Source organism: Argentina silus (genome assembly GCF_951799395.1).
Source record: "Argentina silus genome assembly, chromosome: 1".
NCBI classification, from domain to species: Eukaryota; Metazoa; Chordata; class Actinopteri; order Argentiniformes; family Argentinidae; genus Argentina; species Argentina silus.
The window spans coordinates 35220398-35242491 of record NC_139655.1 but is presented as its reverse complement, the minus strand read 5'-3'; the positions used below and the strand labels follow the sequence as shown (position 1 = coordinate 35242491).

The following is a 22094-nucleotide window of genomic DNA, read 5'->3' as shown; positions in this document are numbered from 1 at the left end:
ACTATGTTTAAATGCTAAATGGAGTTTAACTTGGGCGCTTTTATTTTGAAGAAATCCTCATTTACACTCATTGGTGGGCGGAGTTCCACTATTGGAGCTCACAGAACTCAGATGTGGATGTTCTCATTGGAGCCTCATTGGAGCCCGGGAGGTGACATGCAGAAATATATTATTTAAATTGAGGCCTCGACTTGCTGAAATGTGCCCACGAGTTATAAAGCATTCCCACAAATTGATATAAAACGTGGGAAGAAGTTATAAAACGTTCCTACGAATTGATATAAAACATGCCATAATTAATTCTATAAAAGGGTCTGCTTTACTTTGTTCGATCACTATATGAGATTATAGGACCCCAGGCTTTGATGTATGAGATACTCAATGATGCTTGGACCCCTTACATTTCTGAAATTTGAAGAGAAAATAGAAAAAAGTTATCTTCCAGGGAGGTATAGTTAGTTACCTCTTTGGATGAATCATGAAGTTGTGGGGCAAATGGAAACGGTTGAAAAGGTGCTAAAAAATGATTTTCTGAATCTGAAAACCCAAACAACATTTGCGTTACATGAGAAAAGAATGAACTAGAAGTGCTTCAGGTATTCAAAACATCCAAAGGTGCTCTAGAGTAGGGGAATCATAGTATGGATAAACATGAAAATGTATCCATGACAGGGTGTTTGTGTGGAATAAAACAATCCAGTTTCAGGTACAAGTGTGAATTTCAATATAAAAATACTTTATTTAGTGGGTTTAGAACATTAAAAAAAACCTTCGTCAGGCTGCATTATTTGGCTAGAAAATATTGAAAGAGAGAACATAAAAGGCAAAAAGACTTTAATTATTACCTCTTTTAATAATACAGCATTCATATTAATACATTATTATTGTATAATTTCACATAAGTTGTACAAACAAAACAAGGCAGAAGTGATTCATTATAATGAGTGAATGAGTGACTCCTACAGACTCCTCAAGCTTTATCTCCCTTTCCCTTTGAGGCCCTACACTTCACAAAGTGCAACTTCAAATCAGGATGATGTAAGCTCTTTCTTTCCAGTGATACATTTTTTGTAGAGTCAATTGTAACAAAGGCCTCCTCCACTTTCTTTACCATGATCAATGTCTATCTGTGTAGTGCTGAAATGTAGAGAATTGTGTTCTTTTTCTGGGGTTAAAAGGCACTCCACAACGGCTGGGTTGCAACTTGCTTGAAACTACAGCAAACTCATTTTACACAGGTGGTAGGTTGAGCAGCTGGGGATTATTATTACAAGTTGTTGGTTTACCATAATGCAACCCAGCTGGTTACTCCTGTTTACAAGATGGATAAACATGCTTGACTTGTAGGTCGACAGAGGCACCATGCAGTTACGGCCTTATTGAGCAGCATTAAAGATTAGTTTGATAAAATTAGTTTAACATTCATATATATTATGATGATACGGTGGTACTGAGAAACTAAAAGGTTATTCTGTGCATCAGAAACAATTCATACCAACATATGATAATAGCAGTATCCGTTATTTATGGGGGGGGGGGGGGGGGGGGGAAGAATACATGGAGGGAATCGGACCTCTAAAATAAAAAAAATTGACGACCCTCCCCTAAGCAAAATTCTTTTCACATAGCCCTCCCCGAACAGATTGACCCCTCCACCTACATAAAATAATGATTAAATTATATGATAATGATGAAACACAATCAAAGTGATGCTTACTGAACAAGGACTTGTTTGAGACAACTTTACAGCCTGAATGGGTCTTAAATTCTGAAGCATTGAAATATAGACACATTTTATAAAATGCAAATTGTATGGCTCTCCCCTTGACTGTATAAAAAACCCATATAACCCTCCCCGGACTGAAATGAAAACAGACGACCCTCCCCCAAATCCCTCCATGTATCCCCCATCATAAATAACGAATAGTCCTTAAACTAGAGCTTGTGTGTACATATCAATGTCTATGTATTTAAAACCTCAGTGACATAAATACTTGGATGGGACGGTCACAAAGAATTAATACTGACTTACTAATGGGAGGTCAGACAAGATTCAAGGTCAGAGAAGGAATTGCTGGATTCCGATGCTCACTTTGAAAGTAATACACCTGAAGTAGTAAGTAAGCAACTGATCATGTGTCAACTGATCAGAGTGTTAATGTACTAGGCTGGAACAAAAACATGTATACACTCCTACACGGCCCTCCTTGAATTGAGTTTGAGATATTTGCATTTGTGTCAAATAACATAACATTGATTGCTGGGCACCTCATTACTCTGGGCTTGACTGAGACTTTAGCCCCTGGTATTCTGAATGTTTAAAGGATATTGGAACACAGACTGAATTCAAGTTCATTCAACACATTTGTTCCTAAGTGAGGCACTTGGAGTTTGGATGGACGCAAACGCACAATGGAAATCAAATGTAACAGCACAGGGCTTGTCTCATATGACTCAGTGGGTGTTCATGAGAGAAGAGGTAATGGGCCTAAACCAACCACACAGGTGATATGGTGATTATGATACAGGTGGAATGTAACCAAAACAATGAGGACATGCATTCTGAATATGTGCATCTTGCTGGTAGCTTCATTTCATGCAGCAAATTAGGTTGTGTTTTGAGGGACACACACATTAGGAGAATGGTGAAGACCAAAATGCTAACTGTTTTTATGAATGCTAACAAAGGGGTGAACATTCTATAACAATAATCTGCCGCTGTCAAGCAACAACAGCTGCTGCTGTCTCACCATACTGCAGTAATAGCCTAAAATCAAAAGACGTAAATGGATGGATGGATCAGACTGGATGGATATGTGGATTGTGGCCTCCTTAGTCCCCGAATGTCCCCAAGTTCTTGCCATGGTAGTCCCCCACTGCCCTGTCTAAAATACCTACCGAACCGCACTCTTGCTCTCTCTATTCCTCACTGTCCTTTCTGTTCCATGGTCCGTATTTGAGGTTCCTCTTGGGCAGCAGCTGGGACTAACTATGTGTCAGAGCATCATGGCCATGCTAGTGGAGGACCCTGATGCCCTGGCCCAGTGCTTGCCCAGGGCGTCCTCCAGAAAGCCTGCAAGCTTCTCACAGTCCTCCTGGTGAAGTGAGAGACAAAAGTGAATGTGTAACATTGGTGAAGAGTGGCCCTGTCCAGAAATAACCCCCTTACAGTGGTGTAAAAAAAAAAACATGAATGAAGAGATATTCCTGATAATTAGTTCAGTGGTGGGAGTCCTCTCCCAGGAAAATGTGCATTGCATTTCATGCAATTCTACATCAACATTTCTAAGTAGCAGTTTGCTTGCTACAGAGTCACAACATCCCCGCTATCTTGTGTCAATTTAGTGCTATATTAAAGGCACATATTTCACTTGAAGAGAGCAGAGTCAGCGTGCACAAGATTCACATTGACCAAATATTGAGTTGTTTAAATGTGTTGCACACATTTAAAATTAACGTTGTTAAATGTTATTTTGATTACATTATATTTCCAATGTATCTTTTGATTATTATTGTTTTGGCTACACAGGAACCTACCCATGAATTACTTTAGTACACGCTGCGCAGGCTATTTCATGCAATGAACTATAATGAAATAATGAGTCTAGGCCTGATATAATACAGAATCGAAAGGGATTTTCCAAAACGATGTTTGTAGACCCATAATCACTAAATTGTATGCAGTTATGGTAAATATAGCCCGAGTTTAACAACAACACACTGACACTCAATGACATTACTTTCATATTTCTCTCCAATCCTTGATCCTGCCCGACCGATGTGTGCTGGTAAAGTTACGCCTGCGCTGATCCAATAGGCTACATAACTTTTCAGACGACGATAGCTTATAGGTACAAGTATCTATTTCTAAATGAAGATTACAGAGGGGAGTGTCTACATTTATCTTTGGTTTTCGTGATCGGATCCTTGCTTTTATGGCGGTTTGGTCTTGAGCCAGGGTATGGCAACTGGCCGTATTAGCTGGAGGCCTTATCTGTCTGTGTCATCAGTGATTATCAGTGAGTTACAAGCAAAGGTTGGATGTTGCACGAGGAGGCACACTGCCACGTTCTTCTATTTCAAGACGTTTTGTCCGCAAATGTCTCTTTAAAAAGAAAAAAGACAGGCAGATTTACAGGCAAGAGGAGAGGGTGCAAGAAGTAAAAAAAAAAAAAAAAAAAAGGTAAGGTAGCATAGGTAACAAGAAAACGGTTGCAGAATGTTGAAAAGGATGTAGAATTGCACAGAATGCACTACTAGAGGGGCACATTTTCCTCTTTTTTTGCCACTGCTGCCCTAGGACGTAGACACCAGTGTAAATCTCTAAGTATTGGACAGGTATAACTATATCAGAGAGCAAGGGGGAGGTCCATGTACTACCATATTGCTTATTCCTATCCAATCCTTTCAGATCTACAAGTGTCCAGGGTGACAGGGCTCAGGGTTATATCTGGAAAGGGCCATAACCAAAACCTTGTTGCTCTTAAATCAACAAAAGGTCATACATGTACGTCAGAAATATTGTCAAATCGTCATTGTAAAGATTGATTAAATAACAACTTACCTCACTGATCAAGGCGTAGTGAACGAGCTCACTAGCCAGATCCTTGGAGCTGTCAGCTAGATTTAAAACAACATCACACGGTAGAAATATAAGGATCCACAGATGAAGCTGACTAAAATTCAGACTAAGCTAAGAAGCTAAGAATTTGGTCACACGAATGAAAAGTCCTGGGTCGTGTTCAGAATGCACAAAATGTTTTGAAACAGAGTGCAACTGGGAGGATACTACCTGGATTTGTCCAATAAGAATGCAGATTTACATTTTACGTTGCAAAATGTTGTGCTTCATTGTGCCTTCTGAACACACTACCCGGGACAAGATCAGATAAGATTAACTTTATTGTTCCAGGGGGAAGAAAAAATTAACTGAACACACAATGCCGCAGCATGAAAACTCATTAACATCATATTCCCGTAATACATACATTGAACACATTTCCCGCTGCTAATTACGTCACACACTACACATTCTTCGTGTCAGTACACCTCTACTAAGATTTACATGTCGCCACCACACAATTTCATTTCCATTAAATGATCTCCAGGTTTCTGTCATCTCCGGTTTGAAGTGAGTGACAAGAGTGCCTAATATCTGTTCAGCTACTGTTGCATTGTGGGAGTCTATGAGGAAAAGCTGCTATTCAGAGTAGAGTACATTGGAAGTGTCTGAAATAATTAGGCTTGTCTGATAACGGTTTGCCGCTTGTGCAAGAAATATCATTGTTTTGTTCACTCCAACAACTGTTTTACAGACAAGTGGGTGCTACATATTGGTAGTGATGGGGTGAGTTTTCCCCCATAGAATGTGGACCACGTTGAGTATCTGGAAAAACGCTTATAAAATCCAATCAATTATAGAGCATGTCGTTCCAGGGCCATATCGGTGGCTGGGTGGGAGGGAATATGGCAATTTGCGGAAATCAAGTTATTTGAAACATTGGATTAACTTACAGGGCAGGACATCACAACTCAGCTGACGATGGAGCTTGTCATCCATCTTGAGGAATAGAGAGAGCTGCAGGGAAAGGGAAAGAAGGGGTGAAAAACCTGATAGGGAAAACGCAGGAGGTCATCAGACCATGATTAGATTCTGGTTTCCAAGATTAGGTTGTGTAAGCTTGTACAATTTGCCAGGAAATGGACTGTGAACTCACATGACTTCTGGTGCCCTCCTCATCGAACTCCAAGTTACAATGCATCTGGACTACCTGTAATCCATCACATACAGAAAGAGAAAAGTATGTGCTAAACTAATTTGAACTAGCATTACCCGCAAAGCAAGGTTTCACTACCATACTATAATTTAGTTATGATACCTGTTCTAACCAGTGCTCATCCGAACACACACACACACACACACACACACACACACACACACACACACACACACACACACACACACACACACCTTCCTGGTCTCTATCTCCTGTGGCTCTGGGGTGGGGGTCTTCAGTGTCTCCATGTGCTCCTGGGAGGAGGAAAGGGCTCTGGACATGGAGTGGGGCCAGTGGGACGCAAAATTCATCAGGGGGTAAATCCCATTCCTGTACAGAGCACAGAAAGGGCCCATTGAATCAAATCAAATTGATTAAATTACTGTAGTCTAAAATCTAAATATAACTTAATCTCTATAACATAAGACTTAAAGTAACTCTTCAAAGCACAATCTGGGATCTGGGAATCTGTTCAATGGTCATTTCAATTCATGATTATATACCCATTGATTCTTGAAGAATATAACTTATAAATGCCTCATGAGCACAATAATACCTTAGTAGTATAAACTTGCTTATAAATTATATATGAAGGCTTTTTATTAAATGTTCTTTAAACCTTCAAAGTTATCCTTCCTTTGAAGTGGGACAGAACAAATAAAATATACTTTTAGACAAAAATGAGAAGTTTTATAAAAATAGAAGTCAGACCTCACTATTTATTCTATCCCCAAAATATCCCAATCTTGGTCTTGATCATTTATGTTCAATTCAATCTGAAAGTTTGCAACCCTGTGCACTAGTGCATATGCTTAGTGAACAGTATCTACACAAACTTTTCCCAAATATAGGAGTAAAGCATAAGACTGTTGACCCAATCTCTCCTCCCCAGTACCCACACTTACTTCACATCCTCTAGGAATTTGTCCAGCTCGAGCGGGGAGACATGAGAGTACCTTTGGGAATGATATTTGTAAGTGGGACAACAAATCACCCAAGCCAGTCATCAAAACAGCTTCTCGGATGACATCACCAATTATACACAGATACACAGTCAGTTTAGGATAATCTTCAGCATCTCCAAGTATTATCAACCACATCGTCACACAGGTAGAAAGGTATGTGATTGGCAAAGACATAAAAGGCAAATTAATTGTAGAGGAACTACTTGGCTGCATAAATCACCATCATAATCATCTAATCAAAGCATAAAGCCGACTAGCATTAAAAAATACCAATGACTTGTTCAATTCCCCATCGTCATTCACAAGAACAACAGGCGTGAAAACGATGTTGCTGCCGACTCACGTGAATTGTACCCCGGGCCGGTCGTCATGGTTGATCTCAGCCATGACGCTGTCTGGGTCGAAAGACTTGCTCTTCTCTTCGATGCCGTACTCAGGGAGCAGATCTGTTTAAAGACGGAGTGCACAAGGTAAGGACGTTTTGTATTAACACAGCTGATTTAACTCATCAACAAGTGTACAGTAAACATGATGTCCCCCACAAATGATGTAGTGCCCCCCCTCTGTAAAAGGAGAGTGATGGAGAAGTAAGAAGTAAATTAAGTAAGATGTTTATTCATAAAGTTTTTACTATGACACTCTGGTTGTCTCTGTTTTACAGTGTGGTGCCCCCGTTGCGCACAGGGAGGGCTTTTCTCTTGGAGAGAAACATTATTTGGGCGAAATTAGTCTACTATCATATTAACTCTAATGATATAAGACGCTTTTACTTCAAACACAAATTTCACCAATAGGCTAAGCCAAAATATTTGCACAAGCAAATTATTTGATTACAAATGCCACTATAAACCGAGATTACACAACTCTGGTTTCCGTATTGTTATAGACCAAGTTTTGGTATTAAATTATGCTGCAGACTTCACTCACAAAATATTATTCCCAAATTCATTAGGCTATAGGCCTAAAATATGCAAATGTGACATTATCCAAACATTAAGTACTTGATATGTTGTCCGATATTGACAATGTGTTACATTTGCATTTAAAGGTTATGTTGTAATTTGCATGTAACTTCCAAATGCATTCAACACCTCAATAATTTGCAATATACAGTGCCCTCCGTAAGTGTTGGAAAGAACAAGCATTTTGTCTTCTTTTAGCTCTATCCTCCAACCGTTTGGATTTGAGGTTAAAGTAGAGATTCTTAGATTAAATTCAATATTTTTTCAGATTCACCATTTAGAAATTCCAAGCCTTTTTATACATAGTCCCCCTATTCCAGGGAACCAGTAGTATTGGAAAATTCGGCTTGACAGGTGTTTCTGGTTAGTCAGGTGTGTTCCGTCACATCATTTGTGCACTGCAAGGTGTAAACCACTAGTTAGCAACAGAAATCAGAAGGCCAGATTACGGTTTGCTAAAAAGTACCTAAAAGAACCTGCAGAGTTCTGGAAAAGATCTTGCAGACAGATGAGATAAATATTCTACCAGAGTGATGGCAAGTGTAAAGTAAAAAGGAACTGCCCAAAAAAGGAACTGCCCAAAAAAGGAACTGCCCAAAAAAGGAACTGCCCAAAATCCGCCACTGGAACTTTCTCACTTGTCTTCATTGATGTTCATGTACGGCAGCAGCAGAATGAGTTATGAAGTGTACAGAAACATCTGGTCTGCTGAAGCACAAGCAAATGCTTCCAATATCATTGGACAGAGTTTCATCATACAAGACAATGATCCCAAACATACTGCCATAGCAACTAGGGAGTTTTTCAGGGTCAAAAAGTGGAAAGTTCTGGAGTGGCCAAGTCAATCTCCAGATTGAAATTGAACATGCATTTCATTTGCAGAAGAGGGAACTTAAGGCAAAAAGACCTCAAAACAAAAACAAACATCAACTGAAGATGGCTGCAGGACAGGCCTGGCAGAGCATCACAAAATAATATACCCTGATAGGGTCAATGGGTCGCAGGCAGTTATTGCATGCAAATGATTGTCGACCAAATCCTAAACATGAATGCTTTATTTGGACATTATAGGATTTTTTTCCAATACACTTGGAGCCCTGAAATAGGGGGAGTATTTTTAAAACATGCAGTACTTTCTTAATGGTGAAACCAATCAGAAAAAAAACTGAATTGAACTAAAGCTGATAATCTCTACTTTGACCCCATAGTAATTGTTTGATTTTATTTCATTGTTTGAGAATAGAGCTAAAAGAAAACAAAATGCTTCCTCTTTCTAACATTTATGGAGGGCACTGTATAATATGTGTATATGATATTCTTTGCAAATAATTCTGTAGCTTTAGTTTAGTTCATGGATTTCCCCACTGTACTTTGTATCATCAACTAAATATTCAGGTTTCTCTAAAGATGATGTGCTGTAGCTTATAAATAGGAATGTTTATCTAACAGTGGCTTATATTAGGCTACTGCTTGTACAGGCACGCTTTGAATTTCTACTCTCGAAGAGAGAAGTGTGTTCCATTTCCCGAGTGAACAGATCATTCCATTACTATCTGAAGTTTGCTTGACTCCACGCAAGTGAACAGTTCTGTGATAGACACAGGTCTGTCACATCCAAATCTCCAAATCAACTGAACGAGGTAAGGGAACTTGCTCTCATTTGGAGAATCGCAATTGAGCCTATGCTCTACCCACTGAAATAGGGTTGGACTTCAGCTGGGACAGCCTACTGTACCTTTACACCTTTACCTTTTTGACGCTTAGCAGACACTCTTATCGAGAACAACAATAGATACATAGAACCATTTTTCACACTACTCACACTGGTTGTTAATAAAGCAGTGGGCTGCCAGCAGTTTAAGGGAGTGCACCTCAAACAGAACCCTATGGAACAGCAGGTCATGAGCGGTTGGTCTCATCTTGGCCTCCATGCGCACACATGATTGGGTAAACTCCTGTGTCCATTGCAGAAAACAAGGAAAAGATTTGGCATAGAGAGTTACTACATACAACTAGCTCTGTTCAGCACCATTTATACAGAGACATAGATCCATGGCAGGACTGGGTGAAATGTCTTTACGAGTGCCAAGTCCTCTTGACCTATGTTCAGCATGTCGATTCGATCAATGCAGTCCTTTCCGTATTTTTAATTGGGGTTAAAATTGAGTAAACAATTGAAAGAAGGAAGAAAAGAAAGCACTTAATATAGAAGAATGAAAGATAGAAAGAAAGATAGACACAGTCAAACAGAGATTGATAGACAGATGACACGAGTGCTGTCTCAAGACCACCTCCATTATACTTCACCCCACTTTGACCTCCCCCTTCTCTGCACAGAGACCCCATCTGAGTAAGGGCACCACTGTGACCGACGGGGATCGAACCAGTGTCTCCTGCGCACCACAACAAAGCCTTAGTCTGTTAAGCTAAAGCCCAGTCATTAGCTCAGGGAGTTAACATGTTTGTGCAGGTCTCAGACAAGGTTACTCATCACATCACAAGTGTGCTCTCCAAACCACCTCCATTACATGGATGGTTTCAGTGTTCAGTTCTTATGTTACTTGCCCTCATGGGTGGGTCCTCCAGGGATTGTACTGCATAGCTGATGGCCTCATTTGACACTGGAGTGTCCCCGTTGGCCTGAATCTCCAACACTGCCATCTACAGGAGGGGAGGACACCGAGATTCAAAATACTGCAGGTCAGTCAACTCCTAATCAATGCAATGGCTTGGGTCTGTCACAACTACATGCACTAAACTAGAGAATCCACGCATCAAGGGTAATTAAATTGCAAAGAATGTAACAAATATTGGGACCTGAAAACTTAATGGGTCTGAAAAAGGAGCAAAATCAGGAGTCTGTACAAGTTTTTACAACCCCGGTTTGATCATCAACCCAACAACTTTGTACCACACTAATATGGCACTGACAAAGGATGTGTGGGTGTTTATCATTCAGATGCTTTGAAAGAGAGAGCAAGGTTAGGGTTTGTGACTCACCTCCAGGACACATATGCCAAAGGAAAAGATGTCAATGGAGTAGTCATCTTCAGCCACTAAATTGATAAGTGGGGGACAGAGAGAGGGAGAGAGCAGGAGAGGGTCTGAGTGTCTTGACACCAATTCACAATACAGAGCAAAACAAGCTAACATGTACGCTATATCAAATGTCTGACAGAACAAGGGAGTGAGAGTAGGAGAAGAAGGGAGTGAGAGTAGGAGAAGGGAGTGAGAGTAGGAGAAGGGAGTGGGAGTAGGAGAAGGGAGTGAGAGGAGGAGAAGGGAGTGAGAGTAGGAGGAGAAGGGAGTGAGAGTAGGAGGAGAAGGGAGTGAGAGGAGGAGAAGGGAGTGAGAGGAGGAGGAGAAGGGAGTGAGAGTAGGAGAAGGGAGTGAGAGGAGGAGAAGGGAGTGAGAGGAGGAGGAGAAGGGAGTGGGAGTAGGAGAAGGGAGTGAGAGGAGGAGAAGGGAGTGAGAGGAGGAGGAGAAGGGAGTGGGAGTAGGAGAAGGGAGTGAGAGTAGGAGAAGGGAGTGAGAGTAGGAGAAGGGAGTGAGAGTAGGAGAAGAAGGGAGTGAGAGGAGGAGAAGGGAGTGAGAGGAGAAGAAGGGAGTGAGAGTAGGAGGAGAAGGGAGTGAGAGTAGGAGGAGAAGGGAGTGAGAGGAGGAGAAGGGAGTGAGAGGAGGAGAAGAAGGGAGTGAGAGTAGGTGAAGGGAGTGAGAGGAGGAGAAGGGAGTGAGAGGAGAAGAAGGGAGTGAGAGTAGGAGAAGGGAGTGAGAGTAGGAGAAGGGAGTGGGAGTAGGAGAAGGGAGTGAGAGTAGGAGGAGAAGGGAGTGGGAGTAGGAGAAGGGAGTGAGAGTAGGAGAAGGGAGTGGGAGGAGAAGAAGGGAGTGAGAGGAGGAGAAGGGAGTGAGAGGAGAAGAAGGGAGTGAGAGTAGGAGAAGGGAGTGAGAGTAGGAGGAGAAGGGAGTGAGAGTAGGAGGAGAAGGGAGTGAGAGGAGGAGAAGGGAGTGAGAGTAGGAGGAGAAGGGAGTGAGAGGAGGAGAAGGGAGTGAGAGTAGGAGGAGAAGGGAGTGAGAGTAGGAGGTGAAGGGAGTGGGAGTAGGAGAAGGGAGTGAGAGTAGGAGAAGGGAGTGAGAGTAGGAGGAGAAGGGAGTGAGAGTAGGAGAAGAAGGGAGTGAGAGTAGGAGGAGAAGGGAGTGAGAGTAGGAGGAGAAGGGAGTGAGAGGAGGAGAAGGGAGTGAGAGTAGGAGAAGGGAGTGAGAGTAGGAGGAGAAGGGAGTGAGAGTAGGAGGTGAAGGGAGTGAGAGTAGGAGAAGGGAGTGAGAGTAGGAGAAGAAGGGAGTGAGAGTAGGAGAAGGGAGTGAGAGTAGGTGAAGGGAGTGGGAGTAGGAGAAGCAGGGAGGTGTGCCGACACTTACAGCCGTATTCTGGAGCAAAGTAGTGCCGGTTACTTTGGTCGTCTCTATGCTGGTGGACATTCCCGTAGATTGCCTCCGAGAAAACTGGGAATGGGACAAACACACTAGACTGAAAACAAACTTCCCCTCCTCCACACACATATACGTTGTCAAATGTCTTCATGTTACTTTTTGTATGCTTCTGTTGCTTTTTGTGTGCAAAATGAATCAAATACATACAAATACATACAAATACAAGAATTAGGGATTGCACATTGAGACTCATCGATAATTGAATTCATGTTGTTCTCTTCAGTAACACTGACATCTCTTCCTCATACAGCACTCAAGCGCCAACCCTTTTGCAAAGGACGAAGAATAACATGTGAAAAAACATGTGAAAAAGTATCTTACCATTGACAAACAGCCTGTGCCACACTACAGAAAAGAAAAAGAGAGGGTGAGGAATAAAACAATACGGTGGACTACTCAATTGGACTGCACGAAGTACGTAGAATAACCACAGTTACATGGTTTTCTTGCCATCAACTGTACAAACCTGACCCGATCTTGATGAGCCCATTGTGCTGGATAAAGATGGTGTCACACGTCAGGTTGCCATGGACGATGGGAGGACCACAAGAATGCAAGTAGCTGCAAACAAAGATCCAAAGAGTTGGAGCGCCATGGTGTGTGAAGTGAAGTGGATTGTGTGTGCCTAAGGAGTGGCAGGTAGTGGTGCTTTGGTGAGTTTTTTGTCTTTTACCTCAGAGCAGACAGGATCTGAGTGCACCATCGCTTCCATGCCTGGAACCGGTCACACAAGCACACAAGCAAAAAGACAGAGGGAGACAAGATATACAGGGGGTGTTATAACCTCTATTTCCATTACACAGAGCAGCACTACTTGTAATGGTTTGGTAGAGTTTATTAAGTTGTGAAACAGTATTTACAAATGATGCGCTATCAGCAAGTGTTGGTTGCAGCTAATTAGTTGAAACAGGACGTCTAGTGTCAGCTTATTTAGAGTGGATGCACGTACGACCGAATTGTTGCCGCAGTCGTGTGTTGACAGATTTGTATCTCTTCAATAGGGGCTGTACACACAATATTTCAGTTATCTTGGTCACTGTGTGTGTGTGTGCGTGTGTATATGTCTCTCTCCCGTGACCGACTAGGGGAGGAGGGGAAGATGACAGGAAACTGACTCACCTTCACATTCATGGTCTTGTGGTTTTTCTTGGTTTTCTTTAAGAACTGCTTGAGACTGCCTGATGACATATACTCTGTTATAAAGATAACCTGAATTTGGAGATAAACATGGAAATACAATGAGTGAAGATATTTGTTTTGCAATGCTTGGGGATAAATGAATTTTCATTAATTTTCCATACAAAACCAAGCCCACATGACCACTATTCACTATAAGCAGAATGGTTCTTTATCAACAGTATTTGTACAGTGCTAGTCCTGGGGCTATCTTCCTGTGTGCCAGTTGAAGTATGTTAATGTATGAAACCATTACAAAGTTAAGAAACATATCAATAGGAATGTGTGTGTGTGTGTGTGTGTGTGTGTGTGTTTGCACACATCTCTCACCCTTGACCGACTCTCCTTCATGTCCAGCCAGTAATTGTGGAACTTGACAATGTTGGGGTGTTCTACCTGCATCAGGTTCTCAAACATTTCCTTGATTCGGTCCTAAAAGATTACAAAAATATACAGAATCTCACGCAAACACACCAGGTCTGGGGTCAATTAAGTTTCCATTCAGACAGTTTATTTAATTCAGGAAGTTAATAAAAAATCCAATTCAATAACTGATGTATATAATTAATATTTTCAATGATTTCTCAATAAACTGCAAAAATACTTTTAAAAGTGCATTTAACTATCCACATAAAAACCATGCAGGGATACATATGTTACACTTTACAAAAAACCAACATGACATTTGTCATATCTTAATAATATCAGCCTAGGGATGTCAGTCGATAAAAATAATTAGTTCATTCATCCATTAATTGATTAAATCAACCGATTTTCGCCTTGCAATTTAGGTGGTCAGAGATATTGGAAAAAATGTCTAGACAATAAACCCAAAGTGATGCATAAACAATAAGTGGGGGAGTAATAGGGTACGTTAAAAGAAGGATTCCACTGGCTGATTTTGCTTTGAATTTTAAAAAACATTATTCTGTTTTCTTTTGGTACGATATTTGATTGGTTTGACATGTTACGAGGCGCCACTCATTTCAAATGGATTTCCACCCCTTTGTAGCTACTTTCTGCAAAGGATTTCCCCAGGCTTTGGATTAGGTTTAATATATCATCTAAAGTCCAAACTTCAACTTTGTCAGGAAAAGGAGAGAATAACTCAGTTAATCACAGCCTGTTCTAGGACTACATTTAATTAACATGAAAATACTGGGTTTATGTCCAAAATTAGTTGTCAACTAAAGCATTAATCTGTACAGCCCTACTGAAGGCCATTATCACTAACTTGATAAGGTGAATCTAGCACCTTATTTGATGAAAACAATTAGTTAGCCAGAGAGGAATAAGTGGTAACAAATGTGTACCTCGTGGGATTGCAAGACCTTCTTATCAGAGTATTGCACTTCATTCCAGACCACCTCCACCCCTTCCTCTGTGTCCATGGCCAGGGAAGCGGTCTCAATGCCTGGGACATTCCCCTGACTCACCTGAAAATAGACAGCAAAGGGCTTTAGTTAGTCAGTAGTATTTTCTGTGATGAATGACACTTTGTAATAAATAATTTTGATAATGTTCATATTGTACAATTCAACATGGGTTTCAATGGTCACCAAAAGCTTATTTAATATTCTATTTAAAGACAGAATACTTTTAGCCAGCTGAGCAAGCACACTAAGTTTCTTCAGGAACTTCCTTTTCTAGTTGCATTTGTTATGGAAAATACATTGAGAAAACTATTTTCAGGTTATACACTTTCATATGACTGATACAGTCATATGAAAGTGTCTAAATACTGTGATCACATTTCCTCTTGCCACACCTCTAAATATCTATAGCTATTGTTCTGAGAAGCATATGGTATAATTTACCATATGAACAGCGGTGCTTTCGGAGGGAGTGGTGGGGGAGAGCAATAATGGGGGGACAGACGTATCTTGTCGATAGGTGTGAAATGTTGAACGCCGATTGATCAGTAAGAACGTCTCCCCATTGTTCATTCTCTCCCGCCCTCTTTCACGTAAACACAAGCCCATCAGCCGATAGCCTTGGCGGCGCCTACCATTATGTTTAAACTGTATAAAAGACAACCCTGATAATCGTCTCTTCAGACTTGTGCTGAACGGACCCCCGGATCTACGCTGGGCTGCTGTTATGCTCTTGTCTCTTGTTTGCAAGCAATAAATACCGGACTCAGATATTGTGGCTACTCAGGACTTGTTTCTTGATTGTTACCTCCGAAGAGCTGAAGTACAGAGTAGTAAATCCTAGACTTCCACCACACATTATATTCTGCTCTGATTGGATTTAAGAATAAAAGTGAATAACCGTTAATAGTATAAAGTGTTGACAGCTGATTGTCTTGAATAGGCAAGGACAACCCCAGGTACCCCATTGGATCACAAGTTCACTTAATAATCATAATAGTAACTCATGATAGAACTGCCCACTATAGGACACGCTATAGGAGACAGCATACACACCCATCTTTGCCTGCCCTGCCTTGTAGTTGGGAAATACTGATCCTCCCTGCTGTAAACATACGCCATGGAAATGGCACTGGAACCAAAAACACAATCCTGTTTGTTATACAAACGCTCAAAACTCTGTTCCCGTACTATACCATAAACACAAAATGTCCTTGTCTCCTTGTCACATGTTGCCTATCATGAAGAATCTGTCCTAAAGAAAATGCTCTAAAAACGACACTTTTTTTTTTACTACCTACTGCTGCTAAAATAATTCTGTATATCCTGCATATTTTTATTTGACTGTATTACTGCTATTACTGTTATTTACTGTCATTACTATTCGTGCCTATAGTTATGTTTACATGTTATACTTATTACACTGTATTGCTGGTGTTGATTGATGTTGTACAGCTGCTCTGCCTCAAACATTTTGTTGCATTGTATACACTTGTATATATACTTGTATATATGTAAAGACAAATAAACTTGAAATTTGAGTGACACTCACTACCGCTCAACTGGATGCCATAGCCTGTTAATCTGTTCTTGCTTGCTGCCAATTCTTTCAAGTAGAAGTCATCCCTGCATCCCATGCAGAATGGGTTAGGTCCACTTACATTTGACATTCTATATGTTTTGGCAATTATTTTTAGATTACTTTGAGCCTGAATTTCTATAAACCTAACATAGTCCTCACCACAGCCCAAAGGTTATGAAGCCCTGCCCTAAACAATGCTGTGGGTAACAAAACAAAGAAGTGTTACCACTCAACTGTATGTTAAGTTTACAGTTGCGTCAGTGAGCTGATCCTACTGTCTTTATTCCCTGGCCTCGTCGAAATGTCATAGCCTTCTATGCACTTTAAGCAGTAATGTACAAAGACCTCACAAAAATAACCACAATATTATCCCTGCAATTATGATTGCATGAAGAAGTTAATCTCAAACTAAGGTGGTTCTAGGCATGTTTCCACCTATAACATAAAAAGGAGCTGTAAATCTGATGAATTGGGCTAATACCAATGAATAACAGCCTCTGTTGTGAAATTGTGAACACGTTCATAGAGTAGCTCACTGCACCTTTCTCCTATTAGGCCCAGAAACAGGGAGGTGCTGAATTTCAAGCCTCCCTGTAAAAACCAACAGGCACTCATCAACGCAATGACGACAGCATGTTGAAAACATATCAAGCAAGAAAACATTCAAAACAAACCTTGCTTTCTGCAAGTGACTCTGACCAAAACACACCCCTCAGGCTCATGTCACAATGGTTCTCCCCTACTCAAAAAGGGACAAACATACCTGGCACACTTTTGTCATATGGCTGTACCAATATTTCTAACCGTCTTTGGTCTTACTGCACTGGGTATGAGTGCAAATCGGTGATGGCCCTCTAGCTAAAAATGCTCATGAGGACCTGCCCTTGCTCTGTGTAAAATTACGTGCTTTTATCCCAAAAAGCACAATTTCTTCATAATAAGGCCTGTAGCCACTCGACTACATCAGCTTGGTTCAACTGTCTTACCCCATCAGAACCCAGAATATAAGCTTGTTTTACTTCATTGTTTGTAAAGAATGTAATTGTAAACAGACTCTGTAATACAGCTTTAAAACATGGTTAAAACTATCATTTTGATCTCATAAATGGTCAGTCCTTGCATCCATAGCTCCCTTTATGAATTTGAGAGTGGTAACATTCCTCCTGTTTGAAAAAGGTGGATGTTCCACCTTTTTAATGTTACTTCTAGGTTTGGTCCTGACCACAGTTGATTAACCCAGCCAATTTGTTGTTACATATTTTGCTGCCTTAGATACTCAGTAACATATTGTTCTTATGATGACAACAAAAATGCAAACGTGTATTAAAGAATAACATAATAAGAAAAAATATTCAGGGATAATAAAGGGATTCTGTCCTAATATGAGTTGGATTGGAGTGTCTGCAAGGTGGACATATTTACAGAAAGATGCGTTGTGGCTGTGTAGAATAACCAGCACATACTCAAGTTTACTCCACTTTATTACGGCAACCGATGCTCCTGCCCTAGAATGCTAGAATTAGAATGCTCCTTCTACATTCTACGCTCTGCTTTTTCTCCCCAGAGCTCCACTAGTGACACCAGGAATCAGTAGGATCAAAGGAAGCAACATATGTATCTAAAAACTGTCTGGGCTAATCAACTACAGCTACACCCAAGGTTTAAAATAAGTGGAACATCCCTTTAACCAACCCCATGTAGGCTTACAGTACATCATAGTAACTTTAACTCGGCATTGGATCTCTGCCAAGCAAAGAGTGTAGCTCCTTCAAGATCACCCTGCAGACTTTCAAGTCCATCCATGAAAAGGCCTCTGGACCCAAAAAGCGTATCTCATTGATAGCCTAGAACTGTGAAAGGTAAGGCAGAGTGGGAATCAATTAGCCCAAATTCAATGCCTGATTTAAAACAAAACAAAATAGTTAGCCTGACATGGTCACTACTGATAAATTTAATTATTATGAGTTAAGTAACCTGTGCGCTATATAATATGTCATGATTTTCTTAATTGTGAAATAACATACATTTATTGTAGTTTTGTTTTCAAAGGCACATCTTAACCCAACAAATGCATTATTTACTTGATTGTTGACTTGATCATGGAATGTTTAGGCTAACAGTCTAAATGTATAGGTTAACAGTCTAAATGTATAGGTTGACAGTCTAAATGTATAGGCTAATAGTCTAAATGTATAGGTTAACAGTCTAAATGTATAGGTTGACAGTCTAAATGTATAGGCTAATAGTCTAAATGTATAGGCTAACAGTCTAAATGTATAGGCTAATAGTCTAAATGTATAGGCTAACAGTCTAAATGTATAGGTTGACAGTCTAAATGTATAGGCTAATAGTCTAAATGTATAGGCTAATAGTCTAAATGTATAGGTTAACAGTCTAAATGTATAGGCTAATAGTCAATTTGGGGCGGTAGCATATAGGGGAGATGAATATTCACCACCAACAATGACAGAGATCTGGGTCAAACTGCGTAGACCAATATGTGAATTTACGAATGTAATGGTGCAGTAATACTGTAGTTAAGGAAAGCAAACAAGTGCATGATGTTGAATGCATCTCAAGTTCAGCATATCAAATAAATCTCTCCTCCCGCAAGATTTCAATAGGAGTGATCGGGGAAACCAAACGCAGCCTACAATACGAATATAGAATGATTCTGATAACCTGCAAAGTCTAACCATCCTGTTTTTGTTGTTAGGAGACGCCTGAAAACGCTGATGATGTTGTCCTGAATCTCAACCATTGCAATCTCAATGAGGATCTGCTCCGCCAGAAGCCAAAACCAACACTGTGCCGCTCTTAGTCTTTGACGTGGCGTGAAAACATGCAACGTTTTTGCAGTTCAATGTTCCACATAACTCCACTTTTATCATGTGTCAATACCTAATGTAAAGAAATGAGAGAGACACACACACTAGTTGTTGCTCCCGAAATGTATTAGGACAAGGTTTCGACTAGAATGCAGTTTATTTTTGCTGCATGAAACTGAAGTAGGAATGAGGATCGACAATGTATATGGCTACACATATAGTTATTAAAAATAGTGTTTGATTGAGCACATCTAGCAGGCATTTGCACGGTGGTGGGAAAAGACAGCATTTGGCCAATGACAAGGGTCGTGGGCAGGCTACATTTTCAACCCTGTCAACACTTGCTGCACACGTCTTGTGCTAGTGTAAAACACCAAAATACACTCATGGATTTTCCCATTTTCGATTCAGAAACCAAAATTAAAAAAACAGACTTTTCCACATTTTTTATTTGGGATTTATAACCCAACCTCCAATGAACGGATGATACACAGACCCAGTGGAATACCAGGGACATTTGAAGTTCAAGGGCTAGAATAACAGTTAAATTCCTATCTCTTTTTTGATTTGGGGGGAAATGTAGTGAGTAGTGACAGTAGTTAACTACTGAAAACAGTACTACATTTTTAATTAGTTTAACTGCCACCAAGCTACAGCAACATGTAGTTAAATTAATAGTTGAGCTACATGTCGTGGAACTACTCAACATTCATTTATGCCAATTTGCATGAACAACATGGTTGATCAGATGACGGTTTCAGTATGAATGAGGTGCAGTATGTTGAAATGTGTCATTGAAATACTGTATACATTTTACTAAACAGTATGCTCTGTATACATATTATGGTAAGTATGTAGTAGATACTTTGAGTAAAGTATGAGCAGTATGAGCTTTCGGTCAGCCAAGCATAATCAGTGCATTACTGGATCATCACCGCATTGTGTGTCGATGATAGGCTACCTGCTCCTTTCGCTTCTGCCAGCGGCCGCAAGGACTTTCTTCCAGGATTTCACTCTCATCCTCACTCTCTTCTTCCTTCCCCCCTGATCCCGAATTGCTCTCTGGGACAGACATGGTCATTTTTATTCCGTCGATTTATTCCACTTTCCAGGATCCAACGAGCGCGCATAAAATGCGCTCGAAGATGCAAAATAAAAAGCAGTTCTATTTTCAGTCAGGTTGCAAAAAGTAGTCTTGTTGTCTGGAGATTTGAATAAGAATAGTCAAATGGAACGCAGTAAAAAACCGACATTCTTAAATATGCATGTTGTAGTCCCGCTCCAACTATATAATTGAAAGTGTCAAAAGAAGCTTTCCGCATTCCACAAAGAAGCAGACAAGGGTTGTCATCATGGGACGTGTCGCTACACGCACGCTATCGGCAGAACAACGCGGGAGATGAACGTGGGTAGTTGCACGGTTGCAATACTTCACTTTCTTCCCGTATTTCTTCGGCTGCTCATGACTGCAGACATAAATAATTCCGACTAGCTGCCCAGCCAAGTATATATCACTCTGGCCCAACTCAACACGACGCTTATATCAGAGAGGGATCTGCCAAGCGAGAGACCCAACCCGCCCCTACGTCCCGGGTGAAATTTGACGCTAATATGTTGTGCTTCTTTTTTTTGGTGCAAAACGTATCCCCCCACTAAATGCTGTAAAGACTGTAATAACAGCGCAATACAGATTCTGTTTGTGCATAATTTTCAAGGACTCTCTGCTCCTTCTCAACAATGTCATACTTTCGTATATATTGCACTGCATTTTCTTTGGGGTTGTATACATTTGATAGTTGGAGAATACACAGAAATTGTGTGTAAAAGAACTACCTCGTAAAAAACACATTTGGTGGTAATGTATGCCACATTATGTATGCATGTTCAAGTTTTGCGATATTAAAATTACTAACATATGTATTGCTACTTGTAAAAAAAAATCTACGTACACAATAAATATTGTAACACGTCTTTAATACATGTTTTGAAATCAATTTGTCAATAGCTCAAGTTTTTCATGTTTTGCTCCCTTCACTTTCCAGCCGAGCTGATATACAGGGCTGGCTAGGTACACATAGTTGCTGAAACGGTTTGGGTCGGCCCTGCTTGTGTAAACACCTCTATTGTGCACTGCAGATAGATTAAAAGGTCCAGTTTCTCCTTCAGTGACTACGTTTACATGCAGCCTGATATTCTGTTAATAGTCCAAACAAATAAACAAATGATCTGAATAAAGATTAAGCTTCCAAATGCATACAAAACAATAGCCAAATGAACTGACTGCCACCGAAGCCCATTTTAACGCGTGCGTCATTCGGAACACGATGCAGACTAGTGCAACTGGACCTTAACCGCATTGCGCGTCTGCGTGCACGCGGCGTAACACTTTTCATGAACTTGTACAATTTCAGACAAGCGTGTCATTCCAAAGTTCTGCTTCCATACCTCACTGGTAAATTCCAGGAGCACATCTTTCCCCCCCAGTCTTTATTCAGACCCCTGATCAAGAGTGGGATGATGATTTGTGGTTGTGTAATTGGCAAAAACATTATGAACACGAGCAGTACAAACAAGAAAAAAAGTTCCAGAAGAAACTTTATTAGCTTGCAAAGTCTTATTTTGGTATAATTTTTCAATACACGAGAGATAGATTTTCTGGGTAGATGAAAGAAAGTGATATTGGCCTAGTTATGGCTTCCTTATGCCTGCCGTTGAAAATGCCAAATCGCCTTGGCTAATTTCTCAGCTGCTTGGCCATCGATTTTTATGCCATGTCTACACACCGCCTGAATATTGTAACAATCAGTTCAGCCGTTTTCGTTTAACAGGTACTTTAACAAAGTTGCATATAAATGTATGAATTTCTCTAGTCAGACCTACAGCAATGTCTACACAACCGATTAAGATGCTGCTTTTGGGCCCCATCAGGTAATGTCCCAGAGC

General features: G+C 40.5%; 1 protein-coding gene across 2 annotated transcripts; it reads right to left on the bottom strand.

Moving 5' to 3' along the window:
• Window positions 1-1531: 1531 nt before the first annotated feature.
• Window positions 1532-20694, bottom strand: nrbp2a (nuclear receptor binding protein 2a). 2 transcript variants are annotated; one of them, XM_083671624.1, is made up of 18 exons: window positions 20113-20694; window positions 14682-14804; window positions 13699-13800; window positions 13312-13401; window positions 12866-12906; window positions 12659-12753; window positions 12514-12537; window positions 12121-12204; window positions 10705-10760; window positions 10270-10365; window positions 9527-9659; window positions 7086-7188; window positions 6683-6733; window positions 5972-6107; window positions 5718-5771; window positions 5515-5578; window positions 4565-4620; window positions 1532-3095 (listed from the first exon to the last, which is right to left on the bottom strand). In XM_083671624.1, the coding sequence occupies exons 1-18, from the start codon at window positions 20230-20232 to the stop codon at window positions 2997-2999; spliced, it is 1527 nt and encodes a 508-aa protein (XP_083527750.1). In that variant the 5' UTR covers window positions 20233-20694; the 3' UTR covers window positions 1532-2996. The 2 variants fall into 2 exon arrangements, with proteins under 2 accessions (XP_083527750.1, XP_083527751.1); XM_083671625.1 differs by lacking the exon at window positions 20113-20694 and adding an exon at window positions 18047-18101.
• Between the last annotated feature and the right edge of the window lie 1400 nt (window positions 20695-22094).

What these genes read in the sequence shown, in the direction of transcription:
- nrbp2a (XM_083671624.1), bottom strand. Translation starts at nt 20,232, where the DNA reads ATGACCATGTCTGTCCCAGAGAGCAATTCGGGATCAGGGGGGAAGGAA. An exon ending in CTGCTTTATTAACAACCAGT is followed by an intron (nt 7,189 to 9,526) that starts GTGAGTAGTGTG and finishes GTCTTTAAACAG; the next exon opens with ATCTGCTCCCTGAGTACGGC. An exon ending in AGGAGATAGAGACCAGGAAG is followed by an intron (nt 5,772 to 5,971) that starts GTGTGTGTGTGT and finishes GATGGATTACAG; the next exon opens with GTAGTCCAGATGCATTGTAA.